The sequence below is a fragment of the Melitaea cinxia genome, chromosome 18 (genome assembly GCF_905220565.1).
Source record: "Melitaea cinxia chromosome 18, ilMelCinx1.1, whole genome shotgun sequence".
NCBI lineage: Eukaryota > Metazoa > Arthropoda > Insecta > Lepidoptera > Nymphalidae > Melitaea > Melitaea cinxia.
Window position 1 is genome coordinate 12,990,749 of NC_059411.1, and position 23,474 is coordinate 13,014,222.

The 23,474-nt window shown below is 32.8% G+C and overlaps 1 protein-coding gene across 1 annotated transcript in view; it reads left to right on the plus strand.

Annotated features, from left to right (window-relative positions):
* Positions 1-397: 397 nt before the first annotated feature.
* The window catches only part of LOC123662134, a 37,179-nt gene continuing 14,102 nt past the window's right edge, over positions 398-23,474 (plus strand). Inside the window, exon 1 of the mRNA XM_045597019.1 lies at positions 398-670. Coding sequence (XP_045452975.1) covers positions 398-670 — 273 coding nt within the window. The remainder of the gene's footprint in view (positions 671-23,474) is intronic.

The window sequence follows — 23,474 nt, forward strand, 5'->3', positions numbered from 1 at the left end:
ATTTTTTCACACGAAATTTCAGTATAAAAGTTATTGATTTACGTTGTCATTTACCAGTACTTTAGTGTACTTTAACATAATATAGTCTTCACCAACCTCGGTAAAAAAAGTAGTTAAAAATAAAAACAAAATGAGTGAATTTGTTGTGCCTCGACGAGTATTATGCGAATTTTTTATTGGCCATGGAACAAAATCAGACGATATTCAAAAATACTTAGAACAACACCACCATTTGTCGTCTGAAAAAAGTGAATTAATTGTGAAACGTATTCAAAAAACGCTTATAACAGCGTTTAACGATCGGTAGACCAAATCTAACCGAACTAAAGAACGTTTCTTTAGTAATAATATATCGTGGTTAGACGGTGAATTTAAGGTACAATTCGAAGAAGCACCGATGGATATTACACCTACAACATCTGAAGAACGTGGACGTTCACCAAAGTCTTATGAAGATCTACCAGAGAAATCGAAAAAAAGAAAGAATATGGAATTGGTACAAGAATATGGACTCGAGTATATACATAATGCATACGTTCAAGGATTGTGGGCTGAAGGAGAAATCGAAGAAGCTACTGTTGTTTCAATGATGCGGAATTATGAAAGAAATGAAAAAAGGATCATGAAGGAAAAATTATTGCATGAAAGTTGCAATGGAAGAGATTTTTCGGTAGATGAACTTTTAAATATGTTTGCAGATTTAGATCTTTCGAAATCACAATACGGATTTCTTCGAGCAAGTTTGATTAACAAAAACTTCGACATATTGCCATCATATAATATACTGACGAACGCCAAAAAACTGTGTTATCCTCCACTATCCAGCATTCAATTAACCGATATAAGTGCTAAAGTAAATCTACAAGATTTGCTGGATTACATTTGTGCTCGCATCTTAAAGATTTAAAATGTTTACAACCCAAGAAGAAAATCTCTTAAATTGTTTACCAAGTGGGGATGTGATGGTTCATCGGGGCAAAGCGAATATAAACAAGTTTTAACAGATGAGAGTGACTTAGTCTCAGATACAAACGGTGGTGATGTAACGTGTGGTTGGTGATATTCGGGGTCAAATTAATAATTTGCAAACATCAAAGATACACAAGGAGACGCAGGTAATTGAAATAAGTCACGATCTATTTCTAACTATGGTGGATGGAAAAGTTACACAAGTTCTTACTGACACAAGTTCTGGAGCTGTATGTACAGTGTGTGGAGCTAAGCCAAGTGAAATTAATAATTTGGAGAAGATTGCATCAAAGCCACATAATATAAATGCTTACAAATACGGTTTGTCTACGTTACACGCGTGGATCAGGTGCATGGAGCTAATTTTACATATTTCTTATAACCTTTCATTTCAAAAATGGGCTGCGAGAACTTCGGAAGATACAGCTCGGCGTTTTTTTGAGAACTACTACTGCGCTTCAGAAGTTACAGGGGTTGACGAGGAACTTATTAAAAGGTTCTATGTTATTCTGCAAACCATGGCATCCGGTATTGCTGTAAATCCAGAAAAATTTGGTTAATATACTTGTGCAAGCGCACAACTGTACGTAACAAAATATATGTGGTATAATGTGCCTTCTTCAGTACATAAAATCTTAATACACGGGGAAAATATAATAAGACATTTTGCTGTTCTGCCCATTGGTCATTTATATGAGGATGCCCAAGAATCGCGTAATAAAGATTACAAAAAATTCAGATTGCATCATGCTAAAAAATGCTCTAGGTCCGCAACTAACGAAGACGTATTTCATGATCTTCTATTTACGTCAGATCCTTATATATCAAGTATCAGAAAACCATCAGTCACTATATCCAAGAAATTGTTAGAGGAAGCTAAGAACCCCCTTAGCTATCTAAATCGAAATAATTTCGTACATTATTTGTAAAACATATTTTTGGAGTGGGTTATTATATACTTGTTATTTATTTAAATGTAAGATTAATATGTAATATAAAATAACATAAAATAGGTTTATTAATATCATAAAACTGTAAAATTATAATTCAATAAGTTAACCAAACCATGGTTTAATATTAAAATAATACATTTTTATTTTGTTTTATTTTATGTTATATTATTTATTAAACATTTGATAATGATACATTCATTATTGGATTGTATGTACTCTGGAGACACTACATACCAAATTTCAGCGATTTACTTCAATCAACAAAAAAGTTACAGATTTTTGAGACGGTACGCACGGTTCTGTCCTACTGTGCGCTGGGCAGGCGGGTTATATTACCAAATAGTAATCTAATAACGGCGTTTACGTTTTGTTGTAAATGTATTGCACTGTTGTACATCATTATTGCGAGGGTCGAACCTGCAACCGTCGACCTAAAGACAACTTCCCGTATTACCACGTCAAAAATGTTTTTGCACGCTTTACATAAATTCCTTAGATGTTAGTTGGATGCTAGAATTTGGCTGAACATGTGCTAAATTGTCTAAGTAAATTTAATTATAATACCAATTTTAGGTATTCATGATTAGGTAATATGATGGAACAATATTGTCTCAAGAAATTGCCTCTTATCGTTTAACGTTATTCTATTCGCCCCTAAACTTAAATAATAATCTTCATCGATCTTTTGCTTATATGGAACTTACTGCGAATGTGATTGGGAAGCTCCCAATATTTAGTTATGGTGTAGACGTCGTGATCACAAGTGACTTAGACAATTACATTAAGTTCCTTATAAATAAAAGTATTGAGATGAACCGTGAAAGCTTAAAAACTTTTAATCTTCATCTCCTCTGTTTTAATAGAATTTCTAGAAATAAAGCACCATGCCAAATAACTGGGACCCTAAATACCAATGTCACCAAAGAGTTAATTTATCACAAGTTCAGAATTACCTTGGGTAATTTATGTTGGGTCAATGAACGTGTTACAGCAAGATTTTTTTCTCGTAAAAAACCTCTGGAAAAGTTCTAAAAGGCGTTCGTACGTTTATTTACAAGTCATTAATCTCAACTTTTTCCTTTTATGTTACTTGTTATACAACTATTTTTTTGGAATCTTGCAAAATGTATGAAGGCGTAGAGGAATAGCGTAGAGGTCACAGTAATTGGCTATTGCGCAGGGATAAAGGGCTCGATTACCGTTCATGACAATTGTTCCTATAGGTCTCATAGGTAATTTTGTGTAATGTTTTTATTGAATATAAATGACTATCTTAGCTTCATCGTTTCAGCCTTTAACATCCCGCTGCTGGGCATAGGCCCCTTTCTTCTTATAGGTGAAGGATCGAAGCTTAATCCACCACGCTGCCCCACTGCGGGTTGGTGGATATATTTCCTACTATGAGTAACGATCAGGTGTGTATACTCGTAATAACAACCGGGACAGACAGCTTCACGTGACCACTAATTGAGAGTAAGTATTATTTGGCTGTGATCATCTTTAAAACTAAGACAATTCCCCAAGCATGTTATTTCAGACTTTGAGCAAAATATGTCCTGTTGTGCATTAACTCAATAATATTTAGCTCTGAGGTAATGTTGCGGTCCATCAAAGTTATCTGCTTGTAACGAATCTTAATAAAGTGTCGGTTTGCATCATAACACTAATTAAGAACGTGAACTATTTCCCGATACAAAGTTTGTAGTCTGCGGTTCTAAGTTATTACTCATCCTAAACGCTTCGGTAAACTAATACTTAACTTGTAATTTCTCTTGTGTAATCGAAGAGTTTGCTTCATTAAAGAACATTACAAATAGTGTTATTTTGAAATAGATCTATACGATTAACTAAACATAGGTAAATAATGTAATTACTTCATTGGTTTCTGTTTTAATTTACATATTAAAGTTTATCTAAAGATCGATCTCCGTAATTTCCGTTTGGTTATGGAAATAGCTTAGGTTAGAAGTCACTTCACTCACTTCTCTTTCGTGTACAGGGCTATTACGTAACTTAAGCTCAATCGCATAGGAATAAAAATAATATCGAGAAACGACTTTATTTATGGATTGTACATATAATGTACAGCTTCAGTGTAAATTCATTTTGCGCAATGTGTGTTTGTCATTCGAAGTCCAGTGTTTTATTAAAACTACAAAAAATTGTTAGCTTTAAAGATCATCATTACAGCCTATACAGTCCACTGCTGGACATAGGCCTCCACAAGTTTACGCCAAAAATAACGTGAACTCATGTGTTTTGCCCATAGTCACCACGCTGGGCAGGCGGGTTGGTGACCGCAGTACTGGCTTTGTCGCACCGAAGATAATCACAGCCAAATAATATTTCAAATAAAACTACAAAAGCACATAGTAAGTATTAAACAAAACAAAATGAGGTTAGATTTTAAAAACTTAAATAAGTAATAGGCAACATTTAACTTATTAAATATAAATACTCGCTTATATTATTTTTGAAACATAAAAGACAACTAATAAAGTTAATTTTACATACACTTACGTAGTCTACCTAGCGCGTAGCAATATCGTAGAGCCCTAGCAAGGATGTATTAACTAATAAGCATAAACAACATTAACGGTATTTAAAAAAAAAAAAAAAACACGCTTCATTTCCATAAAGTGCTTAACTAACGTATGATTATAGGTTATAAAAAATTATGATACGAATATATAACAATAGTGTCACCGCCGGAATATCACTAAAAATTACATAAGATTTGGAAATGATATACGTAACCAATTTTGTACAATCAATAAACATGACTTTCCTTTGATAATTTGGTTAAATCTTCAGAGATTTCATGTATCTACAGTCGGATTAGTTCGTGGCCTGCACGAATTAATTAACGAGCTAGTTAAAGACCTCCCCGCTTGAAAGTCGGTTAGCTCCCATAGCAATTAGCCAGACAAATACGGTGTTTAAATGTGAAGGCATTCGCAGCATTTGCCACAATTAATGATTTGCGGTTCGCTCGCCGCAAATAACACCCAGCTGCAATTCTGTATCACTTTGCAGGACATATAGTTGTGAAATTTTTTACTACTATGAAATTTGACGAATATGATGATCGTTGGTATAGTGGAATCAACTCAACATTGTGAAGTTCCTATTTATTGTGCATTAGTACTTACGCTTCAGCCTGTAATATCCCACTACTGGGCATAGGCTTCTTTCCCCATGTAGGAGAAGGATCAGAGCTTAATCCACCACGCTGCTCCAATGCGGGTTGGCGGATATATTCCCTACTACGAGTAACGATCGCTATCAGGTGTACATGATAACAACCGGGACCGACGGCTTAACGTGCTCTCCGAGGCACAGTGGGGAGACCCACAAGGACTGCACAAACACCCAGATCACGGCAAATACCTGTATGGCCAATACAAATGTATGTCATGTGCGGGGATCGAACCCGTAATCACCAACGCAACAGGTACAATCCATAGCTGTAACCCTTGCGCCAACGCGGCATTAGTACTTAGTGATCCTTCTACTACGATGCAGAAAGAAGCCTATGCCCAGCAGTGGGATGTTACAGGTTGAATCGAGATGACGTGAAGTACTTTGAGAGCGCTGATTAGCTGGTATAGTTTCAATATTTCGTTTTTTTTTGATAGTTTCTGTTATGGGACTTACCGCGTTGCATTGCAGATGCATAGTCACTGGTTCCTTATTTACTGTAAGGTATATTATTACAGGTAATGAGAGCATAACTGTACTTACGTCGTGGTCATAAATATTTATAACTTTTTTAACTCTCTTTTTTGAATTTATTCTTATTTTACCTATCATATAGTTTGCACGCGCATTGACTTCTATTGAAAATATGTTTTGATAGTTTTATCTTGTATTTTTAAGCGCAATTTATATTACACATGTTTGTCGTTTATATTAATTTCTTTTTGGTGATTTGATGGATTTGCATCCTCAAGAAGAACGCACTTTAGCCTAAGAGGGTAGCAACGTCTGCGACCTACGACTGCAGCGAAACTAAAATAAATTAAGATTTTTTTTACATAAAAACCCTTAGTTCGGAAAACTTTACAGTGTATATAAATTCTTCAAAAGGATACCAGCAGTAAAAATTAATAATCCAATTTAACATCACCAAGTTAGCAGGTGCGCACTACTACTTTTACACTCTTTTCCAGTGAGGCAGATTTATTGTGTTCATATTATGTACTGGTTTACTACACGGTTTTCGTATTTATTGCTATAAATGTAAAAACTACTTTTCTTTGGCCATTTTCTAGTATTTGTTATTATAATAAAATTTTTACTACATATAAACAAAACTAATAGTTCGAAAGTTTATTTCTTTATCTTTTATTTTTATAGAAAAATAAATTTTCGTACACATTATGTTTCGGATCAAGCAACAATCTTTCATGGAGGAAGAGGCCCAGCAGTGGGATGTCACAAGCTGAATGAGTCAATTAATCACGCATGTTGTTTGTTTGTACAGTCTGTTTGTTTTTTTTGAAGGCGTTAAACAGAGACTCAACAGGGTCGATTTGAACGAGTTTTGAAGAGCGCTGACATAGAGAACTACCCGCATTAGGTTTTAAATTTTGCGTTTCTTAGATTGTTAGTTCTGTGCTCCGCTTTGGTTTAGTCTTACAGTAAGAGCACACAAAAATAGTGTAAATGAGTAAAACAATGTTTCGTGTTGTGAACTTTCATGATTAAATATCATACGAGTTACCTGTCTTTTTTATACGACTACGTCGACTAACAAGTGCACGACTTACCTGATGGTAAGCGATTACTGTAGCCTATAGACGCCTTCAACACCAGAAGCATCGCGAGCACCTTCCTGACCCTATCCCCAGGAGCTATATGTATAAGAACACTACACTGCTTGAAAACAGTATTATTTAGTTGTGATATTCTGTAAGGTTGAGGTACTTCCCCGGTTGGCTTGCTTCAGATTGAGCAGAATATTTTCTGCTATGCTCAGTTAAAAAAAAATTAAAACAAACAATATCCAACACCAGTAATGCTGTAAATGACGGATGGTATCGTAAATAAAATCATATAAAACAAATAATAAAGAAAGTTTTCCAGGAAAACGCCGCTAACATAGACTCCCGATACGGCGCGACGCGTCTTTGCTCCGCTCCGACAACGTTCATTGCCATTTTAATTAAAACCTTTGTTATCTCACAATCTTTCTCCCCGAGTGCGACCCATAAATAAATTCTATCGAGATGTACAGCAAGCTTGAGACACACTTTCGAAATTCTGCGGATATTTGTCCTGTATGTTGATATGATTATGATAAATGTATATGGTAATTAGCAAATTAGCAATATTTGTGTTTAGTTTAGGAATAGCTTAATGAGCTTGTAATACCATCGTGTAATTACACCAAGAACTATAATTATTATAATCTTGTTTTAGTCTTTGAAGTGCTTATTATTTTTTATTACATATTAAATATGATATGTATTGAATTATGTCTTATATTTGTAAACGTATAAAAATAATAATATATATAATATTAAAATATATTTAGTACTGTTTATATTATTTGACTATGCGTTGGCTCAAAGGTCAAAGCATTGGTCTGTGGCTGGTGTACATTACAGGTAGTTTTTTTTTTGGGAGTTTAAATTTTTGTTATTTCTGACTCTACCTTAATTCCGGTGCTGCGGTAAGTATACTCATGCTGCTCCGTACTGCGACTATCACGCGTTATTTTGTAACAGATTTCCGTAAAAACGATCTTTACTGCAAGATCAAAATACGATACGAACTGACCTTTAACGACTGACAAATAAACACTTTTAAATAAAATAACACGTCAGACATAATATTCTAATAAAATTAGTAACATTGCGTGTTAGAATACAGGTATAGAAATTCGAAAAATACCCAAAACCGAATCGGAGCATCCCACTGTCCACGTGGTCTTGGTCTGCCCTACTCCTAGAGTGTTTTTTTTAAGCCGGAGGCGCGGAGGGAGGTCAGCCCCCAGCGTCGGAGCCAAGCGTTACTCTAACCTTAAAGGTGGTAGGTTAATTTTTTCCGATTTAAAAATTGAACCTCAAAACTTCAACCACGATATCTCTGTAACAACGGGGTTTACACGCAAATAGTTGTCGGGGGGGGGGGGGGGGAAAACCCACCACTCCCTCACACCCCCACCCCCCCTTTTCCCCAACCCCATAAATTTTTCGCCAGGATTGTACATAATTACCGTAAATTCTTAATTCCTCCTATATAGTAAGTCAGTACAAATTTTCATGTCAAAAGTTTGGCATCAAGTCGGCACGGGTTATCATTGTCCAATCACAATAATATTTATTATTTGAGTTAGTGAGGTCAAACGGAATAAAAAGAGAGGGTATGTGTATTTGATTTGGCGAAAAAAAAATTTTCCCTTCAGTCTTGTCTCTCTTCACCTAATATCTATACACAAAAATGAACGGTCGAAATGATGTAGTTATGACTAGTATTTTTATTTCATTTGATTGATACGAAGATTAAAGAACACAAAATAAAATATATTCACAAAAATGTGTGACAGTACAAAGTCAGCCAGGTCAGCAGGTTTTGAATAAAGGAAAAGAGTAATTTCACAAGGAAACAGCTAACCCTTTAAGGCATTTTTGGTGTACGATTCAACATGCCTTCTCTGGCGTGTACAATGCCACTTCACTGTGATATTTATAGACGAAACTTTAGCGAGAGCTTCGAGAGGGCAGATGCCATTTAATAAATATAAAGGAGTCATTGAACCGTAAATTATAAAGGGCGGATTGAAAAGAAATTTTCAGTCATTATAATATATTTTTCGTATATAATAAACATTGACATTTCGTTATTGTTATTAACAGGTGATCTGTGAAAGAATGAAAATATGTCAATGTGTTTTTCCATTGTTAAGTATTTAGAATTTGCTAAAATTGTATGAAATACAAAAACAAAAAAACGGATTAATTATTAATTTATCAACATACTAGCTTTTACCCGCGGCTTTTCTCGTATTGCAATTTTTTGTAGTAAAAAGTACCCTATGCTACTTCTATTTTCCGTTAGAAACTACATGTTTCCAGAAAAAATATAAAACAAAATTAGAAATACAAAACGTATAATAAATACAGTACCAAAATCGGTGTTTGATGATTCATCTTTGGATGTTCATTTAGCGTTAAATTTAACAATAAGCACAAAATAGACACTGGTAACAAAGCGTGAGTACAATTTCAATAGAGTTTAATTGAGTGCTTTCCGTCCCTCGTATTTCGCCTAAAAGATCTGCAGTAGCGTTGTGCCATAACATCACTACGAATGTCTATATGTCCAGTGTTTCAAATAATTAAAAACTATGCCAGATCATAAGGCTCATAAAACTTTTATTCTATATAAGCAAAAAAAAGTTGAACAATAGGAGCTCCTTCGTGCACCTAATTCGTGTATGTTTTTTTCTTAGCTTTCATTTTAAGAAACGATATCAGGCGCATGGTACGAAGAAAATATAAGGAGTGAAATTGTTAAAACCAACTCTGAGCAGTGAAACTGACGCGTAATAGAGTAACAGTAACGCTGAGAGTAACATTTTACAGCGATTCTAACTGTTTATGTAAGTTATAGGAAGTGTTGACGGCGATAAGAGATGTTTATTGCTTGTTAGGTTTAAGCAGTAAGTAAAACGAAGTGTGGACTCTTTGACTGTTTATTTGTAACTGATGAAGTTCAAAAATTTGGAGATGCAGTGGACTGTATACTTATATATAATTATAACTAGGATTAGATGCTATGCGTTTAAACAGGTAGTAATAGTATAAAGTAGGATATAGCCATAAAGTTTTTATACATCTGTATATCAATCTAAGCTCATGCTATAGTTTATTTTTTGATAACGTAACCTAATTCTATATTTAAGTTCTTTCTTTATAACTTATTTATTATCTACGTGAGTACTTGGAAATCCACAATCAGGCATTTTTATTTTTCATTTGTAACTTATTGTATTACTAACTGCTGCCTGCGACGTCGTCTGCGTGAACGCTATACATCACGAAAAATACCTACGATTATACCTTTTAAAATAACATCCATTTACTCGTTTCTTCTTTACATTTCATATCCACAGAAAGTGCACGAACAGAGAGAGACGTCTTCTGTAAAATTGACCTTCAAAAAGTGCTTATTTTCAGCCTACTTTGAATAAATGACTTTATGATGATTCTGCTGAATTAAGTCATAAGTTGTGACTGAAGCAGATGGAGAAAATAATGAATAAGAAATACAGAATAGGGTAAAAATACATACTTATAGACTTCTCGATAAACAACATTAGTGGTTTAGCTCTCCGTAGCCAAAATGTAAAGAGAGTCAGGACTGGTGACGTGGCAACAAGCGACGTACAGCTTTTTAAAGTGTGATTTTTATAGTTTGAAGTAAGCTTATAGCATGGTTATTACCATAATTACAACAACATTCAAATATGCGTCGTTAGATTACACGTTCTTAAGGAATGCGTTAAAGAAATAAAGGTTCACTGCTCGTTCCCCTTAGGTGATAGCGTGATAATATGTAGCCTATATGTTGACCTGACTTCTTAAAAATATTCGTGCCAAATTTAAAGTAAATCCATGCAGTACTTTTTGAGTTTATCCCGGACATACATACAGACAAACAGGAAAACAGACGAACAGACAAAAATTCTAAAAACTATATTTTTGGCTTCGGTAACGATAGTAGATCACACCCCAATTATTCTTTAAAAAAAATATTCGATGTACAGTTTTGACTTTCCTATCATTTTATTATATGTACATATAGATCTGCATTTAGGCGAATAAACTTGCGTAGCATAACTGATCGTTGCAATAAATATTATATAATTGGAACTCTGGTTTAGCCGATTTATTGTCGAAGTCATAATTTATCGTTGCACATATTTAGATAGAAACGTGATTTATTAGAAGGTGACTAATTAGTTACCATATCACATCATGATAATACATAATAAATATTATCAACAATATTTATTCGGGTAATAGGGTCCTGTTTTTGTTAGGTTTAAAAAAATATGCGTAGAAAATATTCATAATACTGTATGCTAGATCCTAAGAATATTCATCGTAATTAATTATATTCAAACGTTCCGAAGGAGACCTAAGAATCCGGAACAAGACCAAATGCCTTTAGTTCAAAAGGGCAAGTCCGAAACACTTCATTCGTACTTGTTGGGTGAGAGTTGGGCTTTTCAAATGCGACAGAGTAGTTGATACATAGACATTTCCTTCATTATGTTCAAATAAATTTATATTATTACAATCATCGTGTAGTTATATATTATTTACAGTAATTTTTATAGTTTAAACCGTATCTAAAAGGTCCAGGTTAGCGTGAGATACATTTAAATTGATTGTAGATATAAGGCTAATAAGGAACTTAGGTTTAATTTTACATTGGCAGTGCAATATTTTTTTTTTTGTAAAGTTATAAATCCTCCTGACTTTTTAAAATATAAAATGTTCGTATGTATGTGTGAGGAGAAAGTCGAAATAATTTTCGGTACATAATTACATCATTTTGCTGCTTCAATATTGTCCTTGTATGTGTAAAACACAATACGCAAATACGCGTTTCTTTGTATTTCATAGAATTTAATTTCTTTTATTTGTGTAAATAGTCAACGGCTATGCATTATGTCATATACAATGATAGAAAAATTGGTAAAAGTTTAGCTGTACCTGTCTCTGTTTTCAGATACTCTGTGTAAAACGCCTGTAGGTAGTAATTTTAATTATTTTAAAGTAGTCCCGTTTCTTTCCATTAAGGTAACGAGTCATTCGGTCCCCAATTAATTTCACGGCATCTTAAAAATTGTTGATGAGAAAAATTGGAAGGCGTCCAGTAGCTCACTCTCTTACAAAAGTTAATTGCTTAGAAATTTTCGATTTTTCTTGAGTTTTTAATTATTCTACATTGGAATTTCTTGACGGGTTCAAGAACTTCATTATTTTAAATGGGTATTTTTATTATCTTCCTAGTTAGTGTCGGGAATGAAAAAGAAGAGTTAATTTACGTTGATTTTATTTGTTGGATATTTGATTTAAATTTTTGTAATTTTTTATACTGAAATCAATTCAATATGTATATAAGTATTCTCTCTATAAACTCTAACATCATATATATCGAGGATCCAAAAAGTATTTGTTAGTTATGCAAGTAATACTTTTTGAATAGTTTTTCATTGGCTAATTCAAGTTAATGTTTTTTTCAGGAGACCATTAATGTTTATGAATATCACGTGTAGTTAAACTTTTAAGAAGTTTAAGTATTTTGACTATAAAAAGCGTAAAGGTAGAATTTAGGATTAGTGAGGAATATTTAGTTGTGTCACTGGTATAATTTTGGTCGAGTGTTTTAATAAAGCCCAGACGTCATCATAACTATTTCTGCCAGGCACAAATAGAGTAAAAATGTTGATTATGCAATGAGTTCTTCACGTGATTAATCAAGAGAGTTATAGCACAAAATTTCTGTGTGATCTAAAAAGAAAGAAAAAATCAGTAATAATTGTAACGAATATTTGTGTACTCAAAGATGATTCCAGCTAGATGATATCTAAAGAATTTTATCATCACTTCGTGTCGTTGTCATCTGAATCTTTATTCGATTAAGTTACAAGCACCTTTAAAAAAAATAACCGTGGATATTAGTAGACATATTTTTTTGAGAAATGTCGAGGAATGCAAATATTTTTAAGCCATTATTTATGTCGCCACCAGTGTTATGCAGCTCAGCAGTACGCCTCAGTGCAGGTGCAGCGGCATTTGGTTTCTGGCTAGTCTAATGTACCTAAATGGATGTATCCGGTTGGCTACTCCTGCACCGAGATTCAAAAGTGGACCCTCATATTTCGTTCGTGAAATTAAATTCACGTTTTGTTTGTGATTTATCACAATTTGTTTGTTATGCTTAAAATATGCGCGTTTTGTTTGTAACTTAGATTACGAACAGTTATATTTTAGCGGGTTCAGTTGTAATATTTTACTATTAAGTGGACTTTATTGTATATTACTATTCGCAAATGTTTGATGCTTAAAAACACATACAATGTTACAAGTGATTGGCAATACATATCTAAGTAGTAAGTTCGTGCCACGATGTTTTACGTGTCACAGAAATGTTACTTTGTCGAACTTAAGATATAGGCTAAATTTTATTTCGATATATATAATTATTCTATCCATAAAAAAATAAGGCTCTAAAAAGTTCGCCAGGTCAGCAGAATTCATAATAAATAATTAATTTTCTACTACAATTTAGGTAGAGCACAGCAAGAAATTTGTTGCTCAAAATCTGGAGCAACCCAACTGGGGTTAATTTAACAACCTTTTAGCCTTGACCTTACAGAAGATCACAGCTAAATAATACTGCTTTCAAGCAGTGTTGATTTCCTGTTGGTGAGTAAGGTGACCAGAGCTCCTGGGGAGGATTTGGGATAGGGTTCGCAACGTGCACGCGATGCTTTAGTTTTGCAGTTGTCTACAAGCTACGGTAATCGTTTACCATCGGACAATAAAAGCTCAAAGAAACACAAGTACGTTATTTTAAAAACATGTTTCTGTGCTAGTATATGGTAAACTTCTCTGTTTGTAGGTTGGCGACAAAGCCTCAAGTACCATTTGTATCTTATACTCGATATAGACTTATCCGTCAAATGTAGGCTAGGTTAAAAGCCTCTAGTCTAGATGCATAGCTACAAAGTACGCTGAAGTATCGAAAATTTTAGGAGAAAGGTCATTTAACTCACAAAAAATGTGGGTTTACAATATTTTTGAAATGTATAGATTGTTTTTTGTAAAATTAATTTTTATATGTCATTTTTTTTTTGTACATTCTAAGATGTAGTAATTTATACCTTAATATTATTTTTTTTAAAATAATATTTAAAGTTAAAGCTTAAAAACACTGATCCGGAGTTAAATTTTATATTATATACAAGTGGACAAAAGCGAGCCACACCAATTTCACGCCAATTCATTTTTGGCGCGAACTTGTGGAGATCTATGTCTAACAGTGGACTGCGATAGGCTGATGTGTGTGCGTGTGTGTGTGGACAAAAGCGAGAGGTATTAAAGCAAACTTGGTATAGTACAATCATTTCTAAGCTATGTACAAAAAAAAAAACAGTCAAATAGAAGCAACAGTTAAGGCATAAGATTTACAACGTAACTAAAGCAACTGATCATGTATCTACTCTCTCTTTCTCTCGTTACTGTATTTAAACTGTATTAATTAATTACTGTGTTTAAATAAGGATTCACCAAGCTATGGTTTGCACAAACCATTACCTATATGTTTACTAGCCATAGTTGATATATCATATAGAGTTAAAGTCGAAATTATATATCTAGTAGTAAAAATCGGATATATGTAGATTCATTATTGTTGGAACCACTTGATAGAATGAGCAATATATAATCAAACAATTATCAACTTTAAATGTTGACTTGTTAACAAAAGTCTTGTATGGTTACATAATTTTAAGCTTTTGTGGAAAATAACTCATTATTTTATATATATCATGTGACAGATTAAAAATAGTTACTGTTCATTACAAAAAGGAGGTTTTAAATTAAATCTACTTATAAATGTAACATGATACAACATAGAAAAATAAAATAAAATTATAAATAGAAAATATTATTTATGTTTAAACTCTGCAATAGTAAATCCAGTTTTCGTTAGTTTCATATTTTCCGCTGTTATTCCATGTACTCGCGGTATGACAATAAGGAACAAAGCAATTTTCTTGTGATATTATCTGTATTATAAGATTCCTCGGTTCAATGAGTTTCATAAGCATACAATATTGCTAGCTATTTCTTTATTGTTATCAAAATAATAAATTTAATAAATATTTCGAAATAAAATATTTAATATGGAATGTATAAACTGCGATAGTTTGGTTGTGGTTTTTTACTTAAAAATGTAAAAATTATTTAAAAAAAAAAAAAAAAAAAAAAAAAAAAAAAAAAAAAAAAAAAAAAAAAAAAAAAAAAAAATGTTTAGAATTCCTAATTGTGGGTAACACAAAAATAAAAATCGTACAAATGTAAAAATTAGTTACTTGTCTTATTTACTGAGGTAGGTCATAACAGAAAATATGTTTTAAAAGAAGAAGGTTCAAAATTCGACCGTATTTTTGAATGTATGTTAACTCATATCGTATTTATTGAAAACATCGATTTTAACGATTCTTTATTTAATCAAAAGTTGGTGCCTGTGATGTAGCCCCCTTTTAAATATGATTAAAATGTGACGAGTACTTTTTGAGTTATTTTTAATAATGCGTATTTAGTTGGTAATTTAATTTTTCGACTTTTACTTGTCGATATAAATTGTAGTCGGTTCTTTTACATTTTCCATCGAAGACAATTATATAACAAGCTGACTTTATTCTACTCGAATGAGAGAAAAAAAAAACTTGCCTATGACTAACAAAAACTTGTAAGTAATAGGCAAAATTATTTTTTTCATAGATTAAAAATTCAATTTTTTCCCGCTTCGGTCTCGATGTTGGAAATTAAAAAAATACAAGACGAGAATTAAAAGTAACCGAGCGGACATAATATTAAATATCAGAAGGAATCAAGGCGGTATCTGTAATAGGAATCTAGTAGATTTATCGGGCTTGCGGCGGCGGCGAAGCGGTCTCGAATGATATATAGGCAGAATGTTGCGCGGTCTTTGCTTCGTTGTTAGACATTTTTAAAGGAAAGTTATATGTGTTTTTGATGCCTAGTTTGTTTTTTATTAGCCATGTATTATATAATACATTTTTTAAGCATTAATTAAGGTGCACAGTGTGTTTTTTTTTCATTACTCCTGTTTTAAAGAAAGTATTAGATGGGTTTAGGAGTTGATTTTTTGAGATTTTTACAGAAATATTTTTCTCATTTGTATACTGTATAGTTTTATTCGTCAGTTATTTTTTAAAGAAATTACGTACGTGTAATTAATTGCTTGTTTTTAGTGCAGTTTTTTATTTTTTTATGCATAATTATTTTTACGTTATTGGCGTTAAGTTTGTGTTATTTGTTAATTTTTTAAATGAAGTGTGGATTTTTAAGAAGAAATAAGTAATTATGTGTATTTTGGACGAATTTTTTGGAAACTTTTTATAAGAAAGGTGTAATTTTAAGTTTATTGGTGAAAATTTTTTTTTTGTTTATTATGTTTATACAAGACCGTAGTATTATTGAGTTAAGTATTCTTCTAGAATCTATTTTTTTATAGCGTTTAAGAAACGTAAAGTAATGGGTGTGTTAGCGCTTAAACAGGGCTGAAGTTTATTCTTGAAACTTGTAGCCTAGGTTTTGACACATTTACGCCGAGTTGCACGAAACAAAATTAAAATTTAAGTAGAGATTAAACTAATTTAATCACAAGAACTTCATACAATTCTTGCGATTAAATTAGTTTAATCACTACTTAAATTTTAATTTCTTTTCGTGCAACTCGGCGTTAGTATATGAATTCTTTAGTGATTTCGGAAAGCTATGTACACGTTTGGTTTTATTTTAACAATATTATTATGATATTCCATTTTATGATCAAACAGAAAATTTATTGTCATGAAATAGATTGAGCACTGAAAAAAAAATTAACAAATAAATAGAAAATAGAAATAAAAATATGGATAAAGAATAAATGTAAATAATAATGAAAACGAATCGATAAAAACAAAGAACTAAAGCGATCTGTGTCTCTTCTTGCAGATTGCGCTATGTCAATGTATTGCTTTGTTCGCTGGCCGGTGCATGCGTTTACAAAGCGGGTAAGATTAAAAAATTTCGGTATTCGATAGTTAGTGGTGTAATTATTGTGGTTTTAGTTGTTATATATTTATTATTTTACTTTTAGCTTCGTGGATTTTACTGTTTTGTTTTATAGTATAATGTGTTGTATACTTTTAAATTACACTGGACAAGTCATTGTTGTTATTGTTCACATTAAACTGCTTGTACTAGGAAGACACAAAGTACGCAGGGAATGGAAGTGATATCCTAAAGACACCTTCGTTTGCAAACAGCCAATGACCATAGTAACGTTGAAAGTCAATTTTACTACAGTATTATATTATGTTTTATGGTATGGGTTTGTGATTTTAAACTAAAAAACTGTACTGTGTATTTGTAAGCGCTGCTGATTGTATACCAATAAATAAATTAATAAATAAACGCGACTAAGGGATAACAAGGTTCCACTTCCACCTTGGAACTTAAGAAGCCGACTGATGGTGGGATAGCCGTCTAACCACTGGCTTTGAAATACACAGGCCGAAGAGGGGCAGCAGCGTCTTAGGTGCGACAAAGCCAGCCCTGCGGTCACCAACCCGCCTGCCCAGCGTGGTGACTATGGGCAACACACATGAGTTTACGCATTTTTGACGCGAACTTGTGGAGGCCTATGTCCAGCAGTGGACTGCAATAGGCTGAAATGATGAAATGATGATTCGTATTACGCCGTGTAGTTGCTTAAACGCTCGCCTGGTTGAGGATGATTTGATTAGTTTCGTATTTGCCTGCTAAAATATTTGTACCCTATGTCAGACAGTGATTATGTAACATTCTCCCAGTGAAATTTTTTGGAGTATGCTCCTTAAGAATCGATTTTCACAAATATTTTTTTTCACTAGGTCGGCAAACAAGCGTACGTCTCACCTGATGGTAAGAGATAACCGTAGCCTATAGACGCCTGCAACACCAGAAGCATCGCAAGCGCGTTGCCGACCCAATCCCCAATCCCCCCAGGAGCTCTGGTCACTTTACTCACCAACAGGAACACAATACTGCTTGAAAACAGTATTATTTAGCTGTGGTCTTCTGTAATGTCGAGGTACTACCCCAGTCGGGCTGCTCCATATTTTGAGCAGGAAATTCCTGCTGTGTCCTACCTCAGTTAAATACACATATGGCCCTCGGTATGAAAAAAATATGAAGATTAAAATCTATGGAACGGTTGACCTCATTACGTTTCTCGTGACGCCACGACGATGACGTTTTCTGATAACTAATTTATTTTTTAGTTATTTGATTTGTTTATTTACCATTTGATACGGTATTAAATGCCGTGTAGTGTCAGCCGAGTAGAATAGCACCACCCCCTTTCTTCCCGTGGGGGTCGTAAAAGGCGACCGAGAGATAAACCTGGCTCAAAATCATCTGGGTCCTAGAGAACGAAAACTTCATTTGAAACCCGGAATGGGGTCTCCGTCAAGCATTCGTGGCATAGCTCTAAAATGCGAAAGATTCCGGCAGCCGAACTGGCTCCACACGTATCAACTCGTCGTTCCTGTGGGCCTAGCCAGTGAGGTCGAGAGGGTGGCGCAGAGCTTAGGCAACTCTGCGTTTTCCTGAAGAGTATCCTGGGCAACACGGTGTCTTTCTGACATTGTCTGAATCGTCTGCAATAGACGGATTAAGGCCAATGATTGATTGATTGATTGATGGTATTAATCTTTTTCATAGGCTAGTAAGAATTTTTTATGCCGTTATTTAGACGTCGATCAGAAGAAGTTGACTCTAGTCGTGCGTCGGAGCTGACATACACACTTGAGTCGATCCAAAGTACTTTCTAAATTTATCCATGAAATATACAAAAATTCGATTTTCTCTGATGACATTATTATATACACATACATACTTATATAAAATTTAATTGTAAGAAATTATTTTATACTTCCACAATAAATAGTCTATTAGGTACATAGTTCTTAAATACAATAAACAGTGAATATAAAATCGAAGTTTAATTTCCATTTACGAATGAAAAGTTTAACTCGAGCCGTATCTGTTGTTCGTGTAATAAGTTGTTTTGTTTTGTTCACAAAATGGCGGTACATTTCGCACCATTTCAAATATTTCCTTTGTAGCTGTAACGGTTCACGGGAATTGATATTTGGATTCATAATTGAATTTCTTTGTGTAACTTAGCGAGTCTAATTCCGAGTTCGGGAATGATCCCATAATTAAATTATATTTAAATGTCTTTTTTTTTACTATCTTTTTTAATTTATTTTTTCCTAACTTCTGAAGCAGGGACAAGGCGAGTATCTATATATAAATAATTTCTTTTGGCGCGCTTTTTAAACTAAACTACTTGACGGATTCTGTATTAGACGTTTTAAATTTGTCATAAATATATGCATGCAAAGTGTAAATATAAAAAAAAACAGATTTTCGGTTGTCCGTTAAAATCATTACGAAGTATCAAAAGAACAGCTATAGTGAGATATCATGATTTTTTTGTTGAACAAACGAATTCTTAATCAAAAAATAACCAACAAACACCTTGCAACCCTGACGCTTGTCTAGAAATTTATATCTCATTCATTTAAGCAATTTTATTTGCAAAATTAAATCAAAATATACTTACGCTATAGCCTGTAATATCCCACTGTTGGGCATAGGCCTCTTTCCCCATTTTGGAGAAGGATCACAGCTTAATCCAAGTAACGATCGCTATCTGATTTATGTACACCTGATCATGTGATAACAATCGGGACCGACGTTTTAACGTGCTCTCCGAGGCACGGTGTGAAGACCCACAAGGACTACACAAACACGCAAACCACAGCAAACATCTGTATGGCCAATACAAATGTTTGTCATGTGCGGGGATCAAACCCGCAACCGCCAGCACAACAGCCATAAACCAGTGTTGCGCCAATGCATTGTCAGAATATACTTGTAGAGATATTAAAGATAATATCTATCAATCTATCGATATATCAAAGATCTGAAGATGATATTCTGAAAATTTCAATTTGCTTTGCACTAAAAACATATGTAGTTTTTTAAGTGTCACCAAATATCACCAAGGTGTGGGGTTAAAAAGTTGCTAAAACATCACGTGGTTAATGGACGATCCCTAAATTCCAAAATAATTTAGCAATGAGTAAATAAAGTTTATAAACAGTTTATTTTTAATACATTTATATGTATTACGTTATTACTTTTAATTATACATATTACTTATAATTTGCTGATGATATGGTTCCAATTGTGTTTCATTTTTTTATACGACCTTTATGGTAAGAGAATACCGTAGCTCATGGAAACGTGTAACATCTGAAGACACTACCCCTGACTCTACCCAGAGGTCTAGCTTGAGAGCAGTAATATTTATCTGCGATCTTCTGCAAGGGCTGATCAAGATTTGAGCAGTATGTATCCCATTATATAAAAGTTATATCAAATATCAATATTTAAAAGTTATATCAGATAAATAACTTATTCCTACTAGTTTAGTTAAAAGCCGACTATTTGAAAAATGTTTATACAAATAAATAAAATTGAAGTCTCTGTTTGTAATATTAAAATAACCGCTTTTTACTAAATGCATATGAATGGTAGGTACATATACCAAAAGAACATTTTTTACAATTTTTGTCTGTCGGTCTGTCTGTTTGTTCTAGCTAATTTCTGAAACGGCTGACCAATTTTTACCGGACATTCATTGGCAGATAGCTGGTGTAGAAAGGAGTAACTTAGGTTACTTTTATTTTAGAAATTTATTTTATAACTCTGCAAACTGAACAATAACTATTTTGTTAAATTCCACGCGGAGGAAGTCGCGGGCACAGCTAGTTTAAAATAAAACAAAAACACGTAGATAAATGTCAAAATAGTTACATTACAGTTACAATTATGTAACTTTTGAATTAAGCCACAAACGTTTGTCATAATCATATGATGAACTTTCCACAGAGCTACTAAAACATGATACAAATAATAACACAACAGTAAAGCTCTTGAATTTGCGACTTTCTTCGAATTTGTTGGAACAAAAAAGAAGTAACTCGTTCACGTGCGTTCATTTTAACATGCGTGAGTGATCGTTTTTATCCTTTTATAATTTCCTTCCGTATAACATAAAAGCGAAACCACGATTGGGAAAAAATAATAATAATTCCTGTTTTATTGGAAAAGTCCTTCAACAAGATTTTTCCATACGAAGAAAGCAATTTATGTGATAACGTTCCGGGAAAATTGCTTTCTGCCCTTTTTCTTGCCTCCATTCAATTTATTGCCTGATTCAAATTTAAGAATTGGCATATCTCTTGTATTAATGCATTGATGCTTTCACTCTATCGTTACGTATTACTTGCGTTTTAAAAGTTAAAGAATTTAATGATGGCGTTACTGTAACAAGTAAAGTTGTGTCCTTTCTAAGATATATTGTTTGAGAGTATTTGAGTCAGGAAGTTAACTTCTTTTGTGCATTATTACTACTTTTTAAACTAATTTAATAAGAAGAAAGTTTTAAATTCGAATATATATTTTTTGTTTTATTTTTATTACAATTAATACAAAGAAGATAATTCAGTGATTATTTTAACAATAGAAATATTAATATAATATTAATTTTAATCAAGGTTTGTATATATGTTTATTATAATTATATGACTCAGTAAATATATGTATAATTGCAAATGAGTAAAACGTAAGATAATTCTTTTAATTAATTTTTTCCTTAAAATCCTAGGACTAAAGGCAAAAAAAAGTTACAACGAAAAAATTGTCACAGTTTTTAGTTTTAATTTGTTTTTTATTAATTTCCCGATTAATTTTGTGAAAAATTTATTCAGTTAGTGTAATGATACTAAAGAATTAAATAATATTGTTTTGTTTTACGCAGTTTCCAAATATGACTGTTTATGTTGCGGTATAATTGTAAAATCTGTCTTTCTGGGAACAGACGACCGTGTATTGTGTAGATATTTATTTATTTATTATTATTTTGTTACATGTCGACGTGAATTGAAGTTCGATTTTCTTTTGTTTTTTAACGATCACGATTATTAATTACTTGATCAGTTGGTAACGCTGCTGGACGCCTCTTTTTCAGGACGCTGTTTCACTGACGCTTGGCAAATCCTAGTCCTCACTCCAGTCTATACTAGAAAACGTTCATAACATATATTTATCTTATAGAGTATATAACTTTCATAAAGTAAGGTCTTTAAAAATTAAAAAAAAAATAACTAAAAAATACCTATCAGATAAGATGCTTTAGGAAGATTTGTCCTTTCATCGTTGAAACTAAAAACCTTCCAGCGTAATTATGGAAGGTTCCAATTTCAACATTCGTACGACTGGATTTATCTTAAAATCTTATTACTTTAAAATCTTTTCACAAACTGCTGTCGTGTAAGAACATTTTGATACACATTTAAGACCACACACAATGTTAAGCTTTAAAAAAATCTTAATCTCTTAAGCGTATGGTTGCTTTAAAACATTCCACGTAGATTTGGTCGCTTTCTCCAGCGGTTGAAAGCTTATGGTAATATAAATTTCGACTCGCTATCCATTTACAAGTAGTTTGCTGAATAAAGTCGACTAGGCTTTGATTCACGGCTTTGAACCTATATTTTTATTAAAATATGAGCACTTAAAATTTTAATTGATTTAAATAAATTAAGAATTGCATTCAATAACCCTCAGTACTATTTAAATCTTATATTGAATATTTAGAAACAAATACTACGCCAACACTAAGTCTAGAACTTGGCAAATCTCTGTATGTCCTATACAAATAATGTCATTAGCGAACAATAGAGTAACGGGCATTTTCTGTGCTCTTTGTTATTTGTGATTCATCCTAAGGCTTCTTCAAAATAAAAATTAAGAATAGATAAAGGAATAATTCTCTTAAAGATTTCATACTAGACGCGGTTAGACTTCGAGTATTACAGGATCTGATTATTATTGATCTTTCTTAAATGAAAAATAATATATACTACAGCAATACTCTACATTTAATGCATCTATTAACTATTTTTTGTTTTATATAACTCATTTTTTTCTCTATATTTTTTAAAGCTCAGTTGGATTAAAGGTAAAAACATAACCGACGGATTCATTTTGTATAATATATAAGAAGTATTCACGTCACGTGGTCTCATAACGCTGCATGTTCGAGAATGTGTACGCTTCACACCTGACAAGTGTATGAATAATCTCGAAATATATAATAAAGTAATAGGTATGTGTGTGAAATTTTCATTTAAATTATTAGCAGACGCTAAACATTACGATCTTGAAAATAAGTTGATAATAATCTGTATACGTTGATATCAATATAAATAAAAATGAGTATACGATATTTTTTATGTTCATTATTTTTAAAAGATTTGAATAATTTTTTAAAACCAAAAACGACATATTTATAAAGCAAAAAAGGTGGCGTGATGTTCAACGAGTCAGACTGTCTTTCATAAAAATTGATTGACCGGTACTGGTAGCATTTTAGAATATACACAATTCCTAAACTACTTAGGCTACCTTAAATGTAGTTAAAGTTTGTTACGAATTTTCAAAAACTGCAACGTTCTATACTTATTCAAGTAATCTAAGAGTCAGAAATAAGTTTAGTACAGGAAACTTTAAGAGCAATGTCTTCTGTAAAATGTTTGGCTGTGTTATAGTTTTGTGTGTGCAATAAAGGATAATAATCTCCATCACCATCCCGGAAGACGAAACCCTCGTGAAA